Source organism: Argiope bruennichi, chromosome 10 (genome assembly GCF_947563725.1).
Source record: "Argiope bruennichi chromosome 10, qqArgBrue1.1, whole genome shotgun sequence".
Lineage (NCBI taxonomy): Eukaryota > Metazoa > Arthropoda > Arachnida > Araneae > Araneidae > Argiope > Argiope bruennichi.
In genome coordinates this window covers 65930201-65949712 of record NC_079160.1, presented here as the reverse complement: position 1 = coordinate 65949712, position 19512 = coordinate 65930201, and the positions used below count along the sequence as shown (strand labels likewise).

Genomic DNA, 19512 nt, shown 5'->3' with positions numbered 1-19512 from the left:
ACGGCTCAAATATTATAATATATATAAAAAAAGAAAAATCATATAACTAGAAAATTTAATAATCTAGGCTTATCTTAACATTAGCCTGCCTTCTTGTCATTAAATATCTTTTCCCTTTAGCTATATCATAATGAAAAGGTTATGTAGCAAAACACACACAAATCTGCCAATGATTATAAATGATATTCATGAGTATAGCTAGCTGGCTTTGAATTTCTAACAACACTTAGTCACCTGTAAATAATTTCATCAAATCTTGAGGCCCTCCATACAGAGAAACAACCCTAGGTCGCAATACCCTTTTCCGTCAATACTGAAAACTACAGAATTCATTACGATTTTAAATTAATTTAAAATTGACCAAACTAACAATTCCCTTTTAAATACAAAAAATGCCAGGAAAAGCTGTGATAATTTTACACCAAACACTCATAAGAATTGTATGAAGAATCAATTATTTTATTCACAACAAATGAAAATTATAAAAATTTATTATTGTCCTAAATATTAAATTATTGTTTCAAAACCATGGAGTAAAAATAACAAGCAGGCTTCAAATTTGCCCTGTTTGATTAAATATAAGTAATAAAATCAGGAATGTAAAAGAAAAATCTAGTGATGTAGAAAAAAGTATTCAGCTGAAAATCTATTAATAACAATATGACTGCTTTGTCAGAGCAGAATATATATATATATATATATATATATATATATAGTGATAAATTTCTCATGAATTAATACAATTAAACACATAATAGAAATATTGTAGAAAAAAATTATAACATTTAAAAGAAAAAAAAATGATTAAAATGAGATAGAAATACTTACAGCGATTTCATGCCACCTGATATGATCCTTTGCTTCTATAATGACTTCATCACGATATTTTCGGCTGTTTATGAAACAATTCATTGAAAAAGTAATATAATTAGTAACATCATTTTTATATATCTATTTCACAAATATATCAGAATAAATTATTCATTTTATCGAAACAGACTGAAGTGTACATGGATTCGATTATTGTTCCATTACATTAAAAAAATTAAGTTTGCTTAGTTTCCTTATAAATTACTCAATTCTATGTTTGTAACTAAAATTAATAAATACCAATTCTAAAAATTAAAGACAAAAATTTTAGCTTGATTAAATTTTATTGATAAATCAACATTTGCAATTTACATATAGTTTTTTTTTTTTAAAATATATATTTCTGCAATTTCTTTAGAAGCTTGGCAGAAAACAGAGGAAGAAAAAACAAAGAATTAATAAATAAAAATGATTAAGATTTGTTTATTTCATAACATTATAACAATTTATGTTATACTTTGCCTATACAATCAATTAGTCAATGAAAACTCAGAATAGATTACAATGATAAAATCGAAATATTTTTGTTTGATCCTAATGCATTTAAGGTAATTTATATATTTTATTATAATGAATTAATAATAAAATTCTACATCTAAGTTTCAATTACTAACAATTTTTTAATAACTAAAACATATAACACAAACTTGTAGTTGATAATGCAGCCACTATTAGATTTCGATGGATTTATATTATCTGAAGGTTGAGAGCTTGAAAGACATCAGATTATTGTCTAAAAAATACTTTTTTAAAAAATTCTTACAAAATCCATTTTTTTTTAACCGGATGATCAACATTTCTGCAATTTGATTTTCTCAGACCTTTCTTTGTTATTCCCAGATTTTATAAAAAAAAATTCCCTATATTTTTAAAGAAGTATCTTAAATCTCTAGAATGATTTCCTTTTATTTCTTCTTTCTTATGTGTCTCACATTACATTCTTAATAGTACATGAAAAATAATCTTACATAAAATCAACATAAAATAAAAATTTAATGCTTAGAAAACAAAATAATTTTCAATCATTAGGCTCTAGATAAGCATAATTTTTGCAAACATATTCCCAATTCTTGCAAACATACTAATAAACATGTACAATGTAATAGAAGATGTTACTCATCCAAACAGGCCTTTTTCAGAACTAATTATCCAAATTTATTCATTGAAAATGTAATACAAAATCTATTTCCTTTGATTACTATCTTTCCCATTTATAATGTTAACTAGCATCCAAATCAAAACTGAATAACAATACCACTGACATTAGGTTATCTTTTATGAACACATTTAAGTTATCATTTATGAACACAAAATAAAAAAAAAGTTACAAGAAAAATAGTAGTATGTACCTTTAGAGTAAAAAGCGATGGTATTGCATCGAACTAAAAGAAATTTTCAGTGACAGTAAAACTGAATTAATTTGTAGACTGCCAAATATAGTTTTAAAAAAATCAGTCACACATAGGTAAAATAATTTACCAATTTAAATTACAAAAAAAAAAAAAAAAAAAAAAAGTGGAAATTTTATTATTTTATTACCCAATTCTTTTTATTGTATAAAAATTTATTTCCATTGAAACATTTAAAAAGATGGAATGAATGAACCCTGTAAATTTTTATCAGTTGAATGAACTAGTCAAATAAATGCACAAATTTCAAACTAAAATAATGTAAATCAAAATGAGAAGAGGGGGTGACAATACATCTAATGGAACAAAAGGAAGGCTTAAAAAAGAAATATGAAAGCACACTAATATTATTCATTCATTAATATGTAATAATCACAGGTTTCTGAAATGACCAATGTATCAAATCACATGGGAAAAATGTTACATTTATATATACAGGGTGTTTCAGTGAACCGTTTCAGAACTTCTAAGAGGGATAGGGTACATCCTGACGAACCAAAATCATATACCCATGGGCAGTCAGAAATGCTTTCCTGACGCGGTAGATGGCGTTTTGCGAAAAGTCCGAGCTTTCGTGCAGGGAATCTTCATTTCGCACAAGAACGTCAAGTTAGTAGGATGGATGATTACACGATTGCAGAATTACACGTCATGCAGCGCAGAATCGATTTTCGGTCAATGTATGGGTCGTATTGTGGGAGATCACCTCATCGAACCTTACCTGTTACCAGGTCGTCTAACCAGACCTACGTACTTGCTCTTTCTGCAGAGCTCATTTTGCCACAACTTTTGAGAGATGAACAGATTTCTGTATCGACGCAACAGACAATGTGGTTCCAACATGATGGAGCCCCTGCCCATTATAGCGGAGATGTTCGTAACTACTTGGATGTCACATTTGTTCAACGGTGGATCGGACGTGGGGGTCCCGTGCGTTGGCCTGCTCGGTCACCCGACTTATCATGTCTTGATTTTTATTTCTGGGGTGATATGAAATCACTAGTTTATGACACCCCTGTTGACACTACCGAGGAGCTCGTTGCAAGAATCGCAGTAGCTGCCGAAGAGATTCGAGATATGCTTGGAGTATTCCAGAATGTTCGGATGTCCATGCGTCGGAGACGTGAGGCGTGCATTGCAGCCCGTGGAAGAAACTTCGAACATTTACTTTAATACATGTACCTTTTGCTTCTTTTCATGTATTATTAAAACGATTTCTCATTTATGGTCTCTTTTCTTTATGGTGCTTCTGTGTACAACACCGCTTCAGGGAAGCATTTCCAACCCCACATTGCTATATGATTTCGAGTTGTCAGGATGTACCCTATCCCTCTCAGAAGTTCTGAAACGGTTCACTGTATATATATATATATATATTATTTAAAGGAAATGAGAAATATTGAAAAAATGTATATTTGTGTTAAATATCAAATTTAAATTAATTTAATGTGTTTAGTATTATTTTAACTTCAAAACATTTTTACTCAATGTAGGAAGCTTTTTAAAGATATGCAGAATGAAAAATAAAGTAAATGGAAGATAACATTAGCAACAGTATTTGTTTGATGCTATGAAGATTCCATAATTTAACAAATGATTTGTATTATTTTCCAATATTTTGAGAAACAAAGCATAAGAAATAAGTAAAAATGTTTAAAAATATAAGTAATATGTCATTCCTAATAAAATGAGCCAATTTTTTAAAAACAAGATAAAGTGCAAAATATAAAATATAATGCGACAAGTAAGTAATGAATAAAGTGTTTTTAAACCAGTCAACAGAAACGGAATTCATCACTAACTAGGTGTCTGTACTTCAGAATTGAAGGCATTTATGGTGCTGTGGTGTGTGTGCAGAAATGTCAATGGCATCCATTTCTGACTTCAGTAAATGACTGATTGTCAGTGGTTGACAATGATTCTACTTATGAAAAAAGATCAGCTAAGTGTTTACTACGATAATAATTAAATTAATTAAAAAAAAAACCTAATTTTAGAATAAATTTCCATGACTTTGACCTGATCACTTAGAATGACCTGACTATTTTTGATTTTCCCGTTTGACTGGTTACCCTGTTTAATTTAATTTATTATTCAGGAAGACTTAATCAGCTATCATGAATAGTACTATTTTTCTTAGAATACACTTTTTAAAATTTTTCTGCAGTTGTTTTCAGTTTTAATTATTAATTTAAATTGGCAATCTTCTGATAATTTTTTAAAATTAAAATACTTAATCAAATTAATGACATCTTTGAATAATAACAAAGTTTTATGGGTTTTAAAAAAATAATTTTTTAAAGAATCAATACCATTGTTTGTTTATCTCCTTTTCTATCTCCTTGATCTGTTTTTTCAATGAAGCCTCCTCAGCTTCTGTTAGGTTCTTCAGATCATCTTTTAACTTGTCTCTTAAATAGTTGCGCCTGAAAAACAACATAATGAAGTTGACTAATGACAAAAAGACATCAACTGAAAAAATACTTACATTTTAATACATAAACTTTAAAATCTTTTAACAGAATATAAGCATTTATTTTTATTGAGGTTATCTTAAAAATACTCTTTAGATTTGATAAAATTTCAAAAAATGAGAAAGCATGTTTAAGCAATAAATCAATCTACACACTGTTAAACAGCATTCTATTGATTGAGACATTCACAAATTAATTATTTACATGTTTTCTTACATATATATGATAAAATATTAAATTAAAAATATAAACATGTCTTTAATCCCTTCTTAGGAAATGTTACATTTTTAATATATCACTAATTTCAAGCTCTTTGGAAAATAGCAATTATTCAATAAAAGCATTATAATGGTAAATTCTTTGTTACTTCCAGAAAATCATTTTAAAAATGAAAAAAAAAAAAAAAAAAAAAAGAATAGTTATTGAAATAGGAAATTTTGCTTTAACTTCCAAATTGTTTTATTATTGCAATTAAGAGGGTATAAATCTGAGACAATTTCATCTAAATGACAAATTTTTCTTAATTTCCTGAGGTGACTTTTGTCCTTAAAATTTTGTTAGAATGCCCAATTTAGAAGCTCTTATATTATTAAGATTTGGACATCTTGTAAAAAGCAATGCTAGTTCATGCTTTGCCTTTCTAATGTCATCATTATCTAACTTCAAAGGTCAATTTTTATCAACATGTGAAAATTCATCTCTAGATATCAGTAAAATTAAACCAGTAAAAAACTTTTACATATTCAAGTTCTTCTCTTCTTACAAAAATAATTTGGCCCTTTCTTGGGTTTTCCTAATTAAATAGTCTTCGAAGAGCGTAAACAAAATAGCAAAAGCAATTTAATTGCATAAATGTATTCACAATAAATTTTTATATATAGCTTTGATGTCAGAATACAATAATCTTAAAATTTTTTGCTTGCCAATTTCGACAGTTGATTAATTATCTATATCTATCTATATATATATAGAGAGAGAGAGAGAGATTTAGTGATGCTTGTGGAAAGATATGCTAGAAGTCAGAAAAAATTTTACGCACTGACACTTTATTTGTTGCTATAGGTTCTGTAGAACAATAGAAATAATATATAAGTTATTTATAACATTTTGGCAATTACTGAAATATGATAAGTATAAGCCAATTACAACATGCTTCATTTGAGTTCCCAGTGCATTGAGCTTAAGCTACATTAAGTAAGCCCAAGAGAGATTAAGTCCTTAGATATTTATAGGTAGCTTCTAATGGAAGAAAGGGGAATGGGGAAAAGGAAGTTGTTGAATTTAATTGTTAAAGAGCAATAAGATAATAATATTTAAAGATTAGTTGAAAAATTGCACAATTATATGGATTTTTTGTCACTAATAATTTTGATTGAGTAATTTGTGCAACAACTAAAAAATATATTGGCATAAAAAAATCCAGATGACATCATGAATTTTATGGGGAATTAATTACTACACTAGAACATTCATTCATTTATGTTAAAGTTGTTTATGAAAGTGAAATTAACAATAACTGAGTAGCAGTCATTGAATAAATTTGTTCATGCAAGTTATTACTTATTATTATTACTGATGAATCAATATTAAAAATAATACCCCTCCACCATTCTGTATTTTCTATTTGGAAAGTAAGTATGAAATTTGTAGATGAACATGATTTAGTTGCAGAAGAGGTCCAAATGTAAGAAATTCATATTGCAATTTTTGACATTTTCCTTTTTGACTCACATTACTCTCCTCTAATAGATTACTCATTCATATGTAAAATAGACTATTTATGAGCAGAATTTAGCCGTCACTTTTTTTGAAGCAACCACTTAGCAGGAACTTAAATTCTCTGTTAATTTCAAAACATTGCAATCCTTTGTTTGTAGATGAAACAGCTTTATAAGTATTCACCAACAAACTACAGATAACAAAATCATAATACAATACTAATAATAAAGGATTTGTTGATTTAAGTGATTTCTTGAAATTCTTCACCTTTGGGCATAGCAGTCAGATGGGATAATAGCTTGGCAATGAAATTAGCAAGTGATTGTAATAATGAAGGAAAATATGTGTGTTTTGGCACTCTACGAGAAAAATTGTTAGACCTACAGCTACTAAGCTTGGCACAGATATACTCTGGAAAGTGGGAATATGTACTTTGGAGTGACTTTTTTTGGAACTATATCTAAATTTTAATTAAGTAAAAATTAAGTGAGATTTTAGAATTTTTATGTAATAACTTAAAAAAAATAATATAATACAAATATAAATTTTACATTCACTTTTACATTTTTTTCACATTTCACATTTACAAAAATTAAAAAAAATCTCTCAAGAATATCAATATTTTGTTTATATAATCAATTTTCTATTTTTTTATTAATATAAAAATATTAAGATCATGTTTTACAATAATATATTTCATTATTTAAGTGGAATTCAAATCATTTTCATTGTTGTTACTAATATTTCATCCTTTTTTTTTTTTATTCTTGATAATCAAATATAAAGATTTGAATTATTTTTCCATGTTTAGTAGATTTCAATACAAGATAATTTAAATAAAATTTTTGAAATTTTATTGTATTTATAACTAAGGTTTAATTTATAATGTAAACCTTTTAGGACGGATGAGTGCAGAAATAAATGCACATACAGGAGAAAAACAAAAAATGACTGTTCGCAGATTCCAGAGTATTTTCTTCCACAATGTTTAATGCATATTGTATTTCATAAAAATACACATAATTCGATACAAGTACTTTTTGACAGCACAGATAAAACAATTATTAAATATGTAACAATATATATCATATTTCCAATCATGATAAAAAAATGAATTAAAAATACTTTATATTTTTAAACTAAAAAAATTAAAAATATAATGTATTTTATTATGAGTGATAGAATTTTAAGTAACACCAGAATATAAAAACATAAAAAAAATATTTACAATTTATATTTTAAAATGCTTCATAAAAATTAATAATTAATGCTTAAATAATTAATAATAATGCTTATATAATTAATTAAATATAATGCCATAAATAATTTCATATTTTGTTATATCATCAGAAAAATCCACCAATTGATCATTCATAAGTTTACATACTGCCCCTCCCCTTTCAGTAAAGAAAAGTGATCTTTGAGTCATTACTGTCCAAATGAAACTAAGAGGAATAAAACCCTTGCTAGATCAGAATATAAATTGTAATGGTTATTCCAAATGAACATTTTTATTTATTTATTTTTTTTACATTAGCAAACATGTATTTATATTTACAAAAATTTAATGATTCACAGACGCACAACCCCAAGCTAACCACGAAGAAACAACCAAAGAATAGTACTGCCATCAAATAGAAATAATTTCATTCCAAAAGCTCAATGTAAGGATATAGCATTTGGCCCTGAGGAAAATCCAATGTAAATGCAAATATGTATTGTTCATTCCGAAGAGGTAAAAGTAGAATCAAGCAATGGTAGATTTTATTATTATATACAGCTGCTTTTTGCTGTGATATAATTCGATGAATAAAATTACTATAAAAAATTGAGAAATGCATTGCACAATGAAAAGAAGATTTAAGGCTTTCAAAACTGTATAAGTTATATGTCTATTAAAATTTGAAATCGAAAAAATATTTTACTGAAATAAGATGTGGTTGTAAAAAACATTAAATTCAATTTTCAGCAACAAATAATCCTAGTGAACCAACTGTCAAAGGCAGCTAGTTTATTTATGTCAGCATGGTAACATTTGAATAAAATAATATAAAAAAAGACTAATTTTTATAAACGATTTTGAATCTATAAAATTGTTTATCTGACTGATTAAGTTTCCAAACATAGATCAATGTTGAAATATTCAAGCAGAATACATTTAAAAAAAAAAAAAAAACCCATTAATATTATAGTTTTGAATCTGAAAAAAGCAAGCAAATATAAAAATGAACTAACCTAGTTTTGTAAGGTTTCAAAATAAAACCGAGACAGTTGGAATACACTGCATTTATCAGCATATGTTTTTCAAAAAGCATCCCTGTAAGAAACAAGTTTGAAACATAATAATTCCATAAAAATTATAGCAATAATAAAATTCCAAAATCAGTCAGTAGATAAAACGGAAAAAATTCAGCAATATTGTTAGGTAGATTTTGAAAGAGAAGGAACTTAAAGAAAATTTCATTTAAAGGAACTCTCATGCATTACTTTGCAAGTAAAACAACATGAAAAACATAAAAATTTAATATTTTCAAGAAATTAGCTATATGAAGAAATCTTACAAGGTCTGGGTGGTTGCACATACGCCGTGATGTCATGATTTTCTCGCTTTTTTGTTGTGTCTTCATTTTCAGGTGGAGCCTTAAAAAGTAAACAAAATGATCTATTGTAACAAATAAAAAAGACAATTATGTTCAAACTAAAATATGTGGATATACACATTGCTTCTTTATAAAAGGCAAAACCAATCTAGATGCATTCAAAATTCAAAGATACATAAAAATTTCTTTGAAGAAATACATTCATGCAATCATGTATTATATTTTGTGTGTGTTTGTATGCTCACATTAACTATTCTTTCGGTAAATAACCAAAAGCAGAATATTTTTAAATCACAACTTTATTCCTTTTCTTCATCATCAAATAAAATATCCATCTTTAGAGGTTTAGAAAACACGTCCTCCTCTTAATCATGCTCAGAAATTTGAGTAACACATTTACAAAGGGGTTGCAGGAAACAGGGAAAATAAATAAATAAATAAAAGAGAGAGTATAATCAATGAACACTAAATGTATTCATCAATTATATGAACACATTTAGACCTTACATATGTTCAAGGAGATTTTACCAAATTATTGCTCAGCAAGTACTTGCTTTAGATGAGATTTTATCTGATAATGCAGTAAAATGTTTGAAGTTATAGAAATTAACTTTTGAGAAGACTGATAAGCTAGAGGCATGAACAACACAGAAGTTAGAATGCTTTTAAATATTTAAATGGTTAGAAAATAATTATAAAAATGTGGTTAAATGAGTCACACAAACACACATACGCACGCACACAATCATGAATGGATGAAGAAATATTTTACCATTCCTCTGACATCACGGAAATAAGGAGATGCAAACAAAGAAATAGGCTTAAAATATTTTTTGGCTTTCAATTTAGTCAACTGATTTTTATTATCCACTTCTTCTAAATATTCCTCCACTGCAATCTAAAAAGAGGGAAGAAGGAATCAACAGACAGAACATATATTTAAACCAACATTTATTTATTTCTTAAATTAGAATATTTACTTATTGATACTGGTATGCGGAAAAAGCAAATCAATGTATGAGAATAGCAAATTGTACATAATGTTCAAAAATACAATATAACATCAATGTTCAGAAGATTTAATTGATACACTGTCTCTCTTTTATTATATACAATTAAGATAATATAAAGTTTAGTAGGAGAAAAAATATGCAATATTATTAATACAATGAGCTAAGCATTGAAAGTTTGTATAAAAAAAAGATGCATCTATGTATTTAATAGTTATTATAAAATGAAATAATAAAAATTGATCTACCATTGGAAAGTCAATAAATAAATAAACAATAATAATAATTTCACCAAAATATTTTAAAAATTATTCAAATTTCTGAGTATTTATATAATAAAATTAAAATAATTAAAAGAATGTAAATTTTATAATTATTTTACTAAATATATTATTCAATTTTTATAATAAATTACAGAAAAATTATAAAAATCATTTATTTTAATAAAACAATAATAATCTCATTCACAAAAAATTCATTTAAATTCATTCATTCAAAAAATCATAAAATGGAAGTGATGCACTTCATTTGGTAAAAAATACATTCACAATATATGCTATCACTTAAATAAAACTTCACAACTATCATTAAGACGTTATAACTAAATCTAAAATTAAATATCGAAAAATTATATCATGCTGGAAATAGCTAATAACTTTAGCAATTATAAGATTAAAAATTTATTAGTGATATTTTACCTTGTCTTTTCTTCTTTTATCTAAGGTATATTGAACTTTGCTTAATAACTTATTCACTGCATATTGAAGCTTCATATTCAAAGAGCTACACGAGGCTATTTTTTCCATCTCTTTACAATTGTAATTATATTCATCCTGAAAGAAATTTTAAACAATACAACACTTTTCTATAAAAATTTATATACAATAAAGTTAATAAATGTTACTACATTATACAAATTATTAGTCAAGGATAAAATTATTGTCACAATATAAGGAATCTCTTGATAAAATAAAATATATGATAATACTTCTCTTTTTATGTCAGTCTTTGAACATATATATTCAATATAAATAGTAACTTACTTTTATAATTAAGGTAGTACACTGCATTTTATTTCCACTCATTTCTTAATGATATCAGCTTAAATTAAGATTGCTATACAATTTCAAATAGATTTTTACAGTAAATATAAAACAATTACTTTTTCTTATTTTGAAATTCACACATTGGTAATATTTATTAAATTAAGTGGTAATATTGTACAATAATGTTTATTTTCATCTAGGCCATCTTTTATGGAGATTATGGTACTGCAGTGACCCAAAGGTAGGATTTTGACTGCAACATGGGAGAATGCAGTGCAAGATCTTATGTGGGTGTGGTGAAATGTCACTTTGAGTCAAATATTTTAATACTAGCATAGTAGAGAAGTTAAGAAAGTGAAGTGCAAAAGCAGTAATATTTTTCTCATCTGACTATGACTTAAAATGAAGGGCTTCATGCCCCTCACTTTAAATAAGATGTAGCGATCGTTCTAATTCTCTTGGAGAAAGCACATCAAACTTTGGCGGGCTTTCTCCGAGAGAATTAGAACAATCGCTACAGAGTATGCCCCCAGTGACAAAGTCACGATAACATATATACAATATATACAAACTAGGATACAATGCCAATGTATGAAAAACAATTATAAACATTGCAAAATTGACATAGATACAACTTAGAGATATGTGTAGGATATGCAAAATGAATAAAAATAATATATGCAATGTTTAGAATTGTTTTTCATACATTTGCATTGTATCCTAGTTTGTATATATTGTATATATGTTATTGTGACTTTGTCACTGGGGATACTCTGTAGCGATCGTTCTAATTCTCTCGGAGAAAGCCCGCTAAAGTTTGATGTGCGTTTCATCTCCATTAATCATAAACTGGCCTTGAATGTGCAGCATGACTCAGTTTCCTGCTTCTCGGAGAGCGCAGAGATATAACCAGAGTAGCTCCGAGGGACAGAGCGTGCGATGTTGTTGTGTGTCTAATAAAGATATATTTCTGATATAACAGAAGAGTGATTGCTTCCAAACCCCTACATGGAGTCAGATCATGACAATAACATTATGGATTAATCAATCTTCCTCAAAGATATTAATTTAACTAAAAAAAGAATAAGACATGGACTCATATAAATTATGAGAATATGAGCATATAAAATATGAAGTTAAAAAAAAATTGTGTTCTATCATAATTTTATGCAGACACCCTGAAACTTTTTCTTTCAGACAGAAGAAATAATATAAAACATGTTATTATTATTATTATGTATCACGGTGACATCACTTAAAATGATATCACATAATTTGAATTTTTTAAAATTAAATCTAATGGCAAGTTATCACTTTTATATACTTTTATATTAAAAAAAATATTATCAGTTTACAAACATACTAGTTAAGAAGTGAAATTCCAATAATTACCTGCACAATTTTCATGTTTTTTAAACTATGATTCATCATTAAATTTATAAGCTTAGTTTAGAAACTAGATGATTTTTCACCATGTTTTTTACTCAGATATAAGAAAGCTTTAGGTTATTTTTATTGATAGTTTATTAAATAAAATTATAAATTCATATTTAAAGAAAAATAAATACTTTTCAAGAGTGGAATGCAAATTTTTTGAAAATATTACTCAAAACCATGACAGGTTCTCTCTCATAAAATTTAAACATGCAACTTGGCTTCAAATCATGCTCTCACATGAAGATCTGAAACTGCAAAGGCCATACACATCTACACCTACAAAAATACTATTAACAGATGTTACAAACTCATATTCTGTGCGAACTAACCATAGAAGTCCAACATTCCATTGGGGTGTTTAAGAAGAGAGGTTAATTGGATACTGCACTTCTAGTGGGGCATGTCACACACCATTGGCGACGGTCACTATATGTGTGTGTGTGTGTTTGTAGATAGATAGATTTAGAGGTTTAATGAACAAAAGAGATAAAAATAATTACAGATTACTGTACAGAAGAAGATAAATTTTATAAGGTTCACGTACCATTTTGGAGCTACAAAACAGCTTTTAAAACATATAGTAAGTAATTTTGAGGAAAGATGAGGAGGATGAAATTTGAATATCCACATCCCTTTTGCATATTTTACACCACAAAAATAGAAGAAACAAGAAGAAAAAGGTTGTTTTTGTTTGAAATCTGTTGGCATTGGAAAAAAGAATATTATATGGCATCACAGAAAATTAAATCTTGGAAGTTTTATTTCCTGATTTAGCTTTTGGGTTCTATTAGTAATAAGAATTCAGTAGATATTTGTATCTAGTTAAGAATCAAATGTTACAAGGTACATTTCAAAAGTGACATTAAAGAATAAAACACATTTTCTTGTTTCAAATTTAAGGGAAAAGAAAAATTAAAAATTACATGTAGTATAAAGTTAAAAAATAAAGCACTTCAAATTTACTTAATAAAAACTTACGTTTTCCTTGCATATTTCTTCTAGTTTGCGGTTTGCTTCTGAAAATGAAAAAAAAAAAAAAAAAAAAAAAAACATCAAAGTAATCAGTTTAAAATTCTTAAATCATAAAAAGTAATAAAATAAATAACATTTTCATTAAAAATGACAATAACTACAAATAGATATGAATATATAAAATACTATTCATATAATTTAAGGATTTACAAAATGTAGCAAGTCTTTTTGCAACTTTTAAGATAAATGACAAAGAGACAAGCAAAAAAAAAAAAAGTTTCTGTACGCAATATGCACATTCTTCCTGACGTGTTTTACAATTGACCTACGTTAAACATTTGAAGATTGTTGGTTTGTCAGTATAAAGAACACGACATAGAAACAGTAGTTTGATTCCAATTTATAGCTGATCGTCTTAAAATGGAAGTTCAAAATGCCATTCGAGAGTTGTGAAAAGATTGATTATCTATGAAAAGAATAAGTGAAATCAGTAACAAACCAAAACCTACAGTGCGGTATATTATTGAAACATACCGTGAACTGTGAACATTTGAGGATAGAGAAATCGCTTCCACAAAAGAAATATCAAGTATAGGGTGAAAGATAATTCGCGGATTAGTGCACCTTAATTGACAACTAATTTAACGGTTGATTACAACATTAAGGTCACAACTCAAACGATGAGAAATATCATTAAAAAAGAAGATTATAATGTTCGGCCTGAAAGAAGCCTTTAATAAGTTTTTGCAACATAAAAAAGAGCATGGAGTTAGTAAAGAAACATATAAGCAAGCACTTATCTTTTGGGAAATCGGTCCTTTTTAATGATGAATAGAAATATAATATCCATTAGTTAGATCGATCGCATTATAGTCTGGAGGAAACCAAAGTAGCAGATATTAACTAAGCATTTATGTGGAACCAGAGTTGGCCTTCTCTATGAAGGGGCCCGGGTGTAAGAAGCCATTTGGGGTCCTAATTTTTTGTGAAGTTTTTATTTCTTTTTCGATGCTTTATAGCAAGTGCATTTGATCGTTCTGAACACATGTTTGACCGAAGATAATTCTTTATTAATTTTAATTTGCTGAAAGAGTGCTCAGCACTTGCTATAGTAACTGGCAACATAAAGAATAGTTTAAACACAGTTAATACATTTAGAAATAACTCATTATAATTATTTTAGTACATATTGCAATATGTCTTGTGCATTATTTATATCTCTTTCATTCAAAATTAAATCCCGTAGCAAAAAAAAAAAAAAAAAAAAAAAAAAATCCTGGATTAGGTTTTCATCTACATCTTTGTTATAAAACTTTACAAAGTTTTTGGAACATTTCTCAAATTTATATTTTTCTAAAATTTTTATATCAGTGACTAATTTGAAATCAGAAATAATATTTGGTATGCATTTAAATCTATCTTCTATTTGTAAAATAACAGTATCAATTACAGTGTACGCAGAACACTTATAAGAAGAAATCAGTTGTGAACTGAAAAAAATATGACACAAAGAACAAGGTTGATCTCGAAAGGGGTCATTCAGGACTTTTGGAGCAATATTTCTCCAGAAACCACAGGGAAAAAAAAAAAAAAAAAAAAAAAACTTGTAAGGATTATGCCACAACATTTGAGAGAAGTGATAAAGGTCAAAAGAGGGCCTATGTTGGTCAGCATGAAAAAATCTTTCATGTACACGTAAATAACATGCAAACTTTTCTTGTTCCTTAATTGTGGCATTTCCCCCCCTTTCAATTTAAGTATTTAATTTTCTCTATATTTTTTCCTATATAATATTTATAAATAATGCAGGAAATTGTATTATACCTATTTTCAAATTTTTATTTTCATTAAAAATATTTTGTGTTAAAAATTAAACTTTCATTAATAATCATAGCTGCGTACGAAAACTTTTTTTACTGTATACTGAGAAAGAAATTTCACTGTGAAAATAAAGAAGCTTTTAGCTTCGAATACCATTATTATTATTATTTACATCAATAAATTCTTCTAAGGCATTACAAGTTTGTTCAGAATGTATATACACTGCTTCAATCGCATCTATTTTGGCTTCCCAATGAGTGTCGCAGAATGGTTTAAGAATAATGTTTAAATGCTTTTGTAGAATTTCCCATCTTTTTGTAAATGCAGAAAATAATCAACATAAACGCTGCAATATAAAAAAAAAATGACCGCTGGAGGCAGTATCACAAATTAATAACTTAAAAGAATTTCATAAGTAAGGCACATAAATTTCATGAGGGTTTAGAGCAATTATTGTAGATTGTACTCCTTTATATTCCCCCTTTCATATTGCTATCGTTGTTATATGCCTGTACACTACAATCCATAATATCTAAATCTAGCTCACTTAATTTCCAATAAAGCTTTTTGCTAGTCCTTCTCCAGTCACATCAATAAACCCTATAAATGACTCATCTATCTTAATGTTTTCTCTTCAAAATTTACATGCCTAATAAAGACTGAAATTTGTTTTATACATATGAGAAATGTCAGAAGTAGAATCCATTTGGATACTGTAATACGTGGCTACTTTTGTATCGTCTTTAATTTTGTTAAGAACTTTATTTCCTAATGCAGGAATAATTTATTCTTGTGGTATATCTGCTAAATCATATAAATTCTATTTTTCTAATTTTTTTATTCTATTTATATGATCCATAAGAAAGTCATATTTACTTAATAATTCGATAAATTAAAAAAAAGTCCGTTATTAGGCGTTCTTATTATTCCATATTTCCTTAAAGTGGAAGATTATTGCCTGTTAAAAATAGAATCATATCTACAATTCTTTGAAATAGTAATTTAAGTCATTCCATTTCTTTATTTATGTAACATAATTTATTTATTTATATAATAACATTTTAAACTTATCATTCATAATGCTTGGTCAAAACCTGAATCACCTATATGTACTTGATCACATTTGTTATTGTCATTACTTTCTGATTCAATCATATTTGTATAAAAATATGGTTCTTCAAAGATTTTCACAATTTCTACACTTTTATTGCAAGATTGTGTACTTTGTGCCGAACTTATCTTTACCAGTTGAAGCTTGAATTGTATCTGCTGATGTCGAAGCAATTTCATTGCCATAATTACTTCATTGACAAGAAAACAGATCTACTTATAACTTTTTGAAATATAGCTTTTCCTCTTTTTTCTTTTCTGTTATGTTTCATTTTTCAAACCGAGTCTTGATATCCAGAAGGATACCTCCTTGGTACAGACATGATTAAATATAACAATATTAAATATTTTAAAGGATGAATTATCAAAGTAATATATGCAATTTAATTTAGTAGGCGAGGTAAATGACCGTGCTTTATGTTTATAATATGATGCACACTTGCACTAAACTATAATATATCTGTAAACTTCGTATATTTCAAAATCCATCGATTTTTCCAGTTAAATTTCGTCCTCTCTTCGTTCCATCACGCTATTACCGTTCAGAACATTATTTCAGTTCTTGATCATGCTGGGGCCCCTCAATCGCGGGGCCCCGGCGCATACCATCCGCCGCACCCCCCCCCCTCCAGATGGCCTGCCCTGATAATAAAATAACTTTGATTTGCTGCATTACTTTTATTCAAAGGACTTCGCATTTGCTTTAATATAATGGAATGCATTTATATTTCGGAAATGAGTCTGTTTGCAGTCATTGGAAAATAAAGGATGTCGCACAAGGTATGCAGCGTCTAATTTCTACAGATTCGGATAGAACACGTTACAACGAGTATTTTGATATATAACATGTGGGATCTCCGAATCTAGCGTCGTAGTGTAATTACAAGAAAAGCGTTAATTATGAATCCGGTAGTTTGTATTCCAAATTACGGTGCATACAATTGCCCAACATGGAAGCTTTCCTAGGTGATTATGCAAATTCGTGGCAACCAATGAGAAGAAAAGCATGTCTGCAAGTGAATATGCAAATTCCTGCAGCAGCATATAAGGGTAGGCAATAGGTTTCATGAGAATGAGTCACGTGTTATTCACTAAAAAAATTGCGTCATGTGCATATTCGTTGTGTTTCTGAAATGAGCAGATATTCAATTGAGCGTGTTTTCATGGTACTAACCTAACATGAATTGCAATCATATTACAGTTTGGTAAAAAAATTCGCCGATCACCACAACATAAACAGCACGACGATCAAAATAACGTACGAAAGAATTAAGGAAACCGGCACTGTGTTGAGCAATGTGCTAGCGAAAATGTGAAGAGAAAAAAGAGATGTGCGCAAGAACAGAATCTAATGTTCAGAAAGTGGAAGTTTTTGAATGACAGTGACATTCCATTCTTGCATGGCATAGACAAGATAAATGACATTTGGTTAATGCAAGATAGTGCTAGACTTCACAGCACTCTCGAAACTTCGATCTCTGAGCTGAACAGTTTTACGATAGATTGATCGAGTTGGATTCTGTTACGAAACAAATAATGGTAGAGAATGGCCACCTTATTACCCGGATTTTTACCCCATGAGACTATTTTTTATGGGGATATTTGAAAGACACAGTGTATCTTATACAACCCTCAACATTGGTTGATTTGAAAGCCAATTGAAACCAAGGTCAATGAAATTGGAACAGATATTTTACAGAAAACAATTAAGAACTTCGATTCCAAAATTCGCCATTTTATTTGTTCGAATGGCCGACATGTCGAAAATCTATTGTATTGAAAGTTCTCAAAAAATATTTATTCTCACTTGGTTTTGTTCTCATTTCTTGAAGTTTTCATGACACAAGTTTTACACCTTAATTAGATTATGACGCTATATTCGGGGACCCCACATGTTATATATAAAAATACTCATCTTAACTTATTCTATACGAATCTGTAAAAATTAAGACGCTGCATATCTTGTAGGCCAACCTATATTATTTCTTTAGAATTGTTTGCAGAAAAAAATAATATCAGTATGAGATTCTATTTAACTGGGTGGTCAGCCTTTCTGCTATTTGAATTTCTTTTTTTCCAGGTTTTTAAAGAATTTTCCCTGACATTTTTCGGATGTTTCTAATATCTTCAGAACGATATCGCATTATTTTATTCTCTTTAATTATTGCACAATAAGCACAACTGCACAACTTTATATGAAAAATTCTTTTACTCTTTCAACTAAAATCAATTCAAAATAAAATTTAATTCTTAGGGAGAAAAAGCATCATTTTTACTTATTGAATTTCAGATAAGCTTCAACTGTGCAAAATCCTTCCCTTTCTTTGCAAATATATTAGCAAACACTAGAAAGTATATGCACATCTAGATCGAATTTTAGCCAACCAGTCATATATCAGAACTGTTTGTCAAATAACTCACAAAAAAAAAAAAAAATTATACACATAATAATGGCGGAATGCTTGAGAATAAATGATTTCTAATACGATCTCCACTATTCTTACTGTTTACCAACACACCAATCAGAACCGAAAAATAATTTTACTAACAAAAACAAATTCCTTTACAAATACAAAATGAAATCTCGGCATCAAAATAAGAAAAATTCTTCAATGAAAACAAAATTGAATTCACTTTCAGCTCACCAACTATAATAAAATAAATAAATGAACGCTTATACGCTCCTCAGTGCTTAATCCGTAAAATAGAAGGGGGGGGGGAGTGAAAAATTGGTTTTTATCAATTTTTAAAAAAAAATTATTTCATAAAAAGAAAAATGTTTTAGAAATATAAATTTAAAAAAAAAAATATATGAATGAATTTTGTAAACTTTTGTGGCAGTTTCATATGCGTCAAACAGTATAAAAAAATGCTACCCTTCACTTTTTAAAAATTTGTTGAAAAAAATTACTAGAGGCATGTACACCCACAAAGCAACTTGCTATAATTATTTCTTATACATCTTATAACTTCTTGTGTTTAGTATTATTTGAAATTACAGAGCGTTTTGTATGGGGAATGAGAAATTTTAAACAAACACAAAA

General features: G+C 28.0%; 1 protein-coding gene across 2 annotated transcripts in view; it reads right to left on the bottom strand.

The window, feature by feature from the left end:
• LOC129988373 (snRNA-activating protein complex subunit 4-like) overlaps positions 1-19512 on the bottom strand; it is a 73225-nt gene that overhangs the window by 51274 nt on the left and 2439 nt on the right. For both annotated transcript variants that reach the window (XM_056096588.1, XM_056096589.1), the window contains exons 3-9: positions 13544-13581; positions 10781-10915; positions 9845-9970; positions 9034-9112; positions 8708-8789; positions 4592-4705; positions 829-892 (exon numbers count right to left, since the gene is read on the bottom strand). In XM_056096588.1, the coding sequence (XP_055952563.1) occupies positions 829-892; positions 4592-4705; positions 8708-8789; positions 9034-9112; positions 9845-9970; positions 10781-10915; positions 13544-13581 (638 nt within the window). The remainder of the gene's footprint in view (positions 1-828; positions 893-4591; positions 4706-8707; positions 8790-9033; positions 9113-9844; positions 9971-10780; positions 10916-13543; positions 13582-19512) is intronic.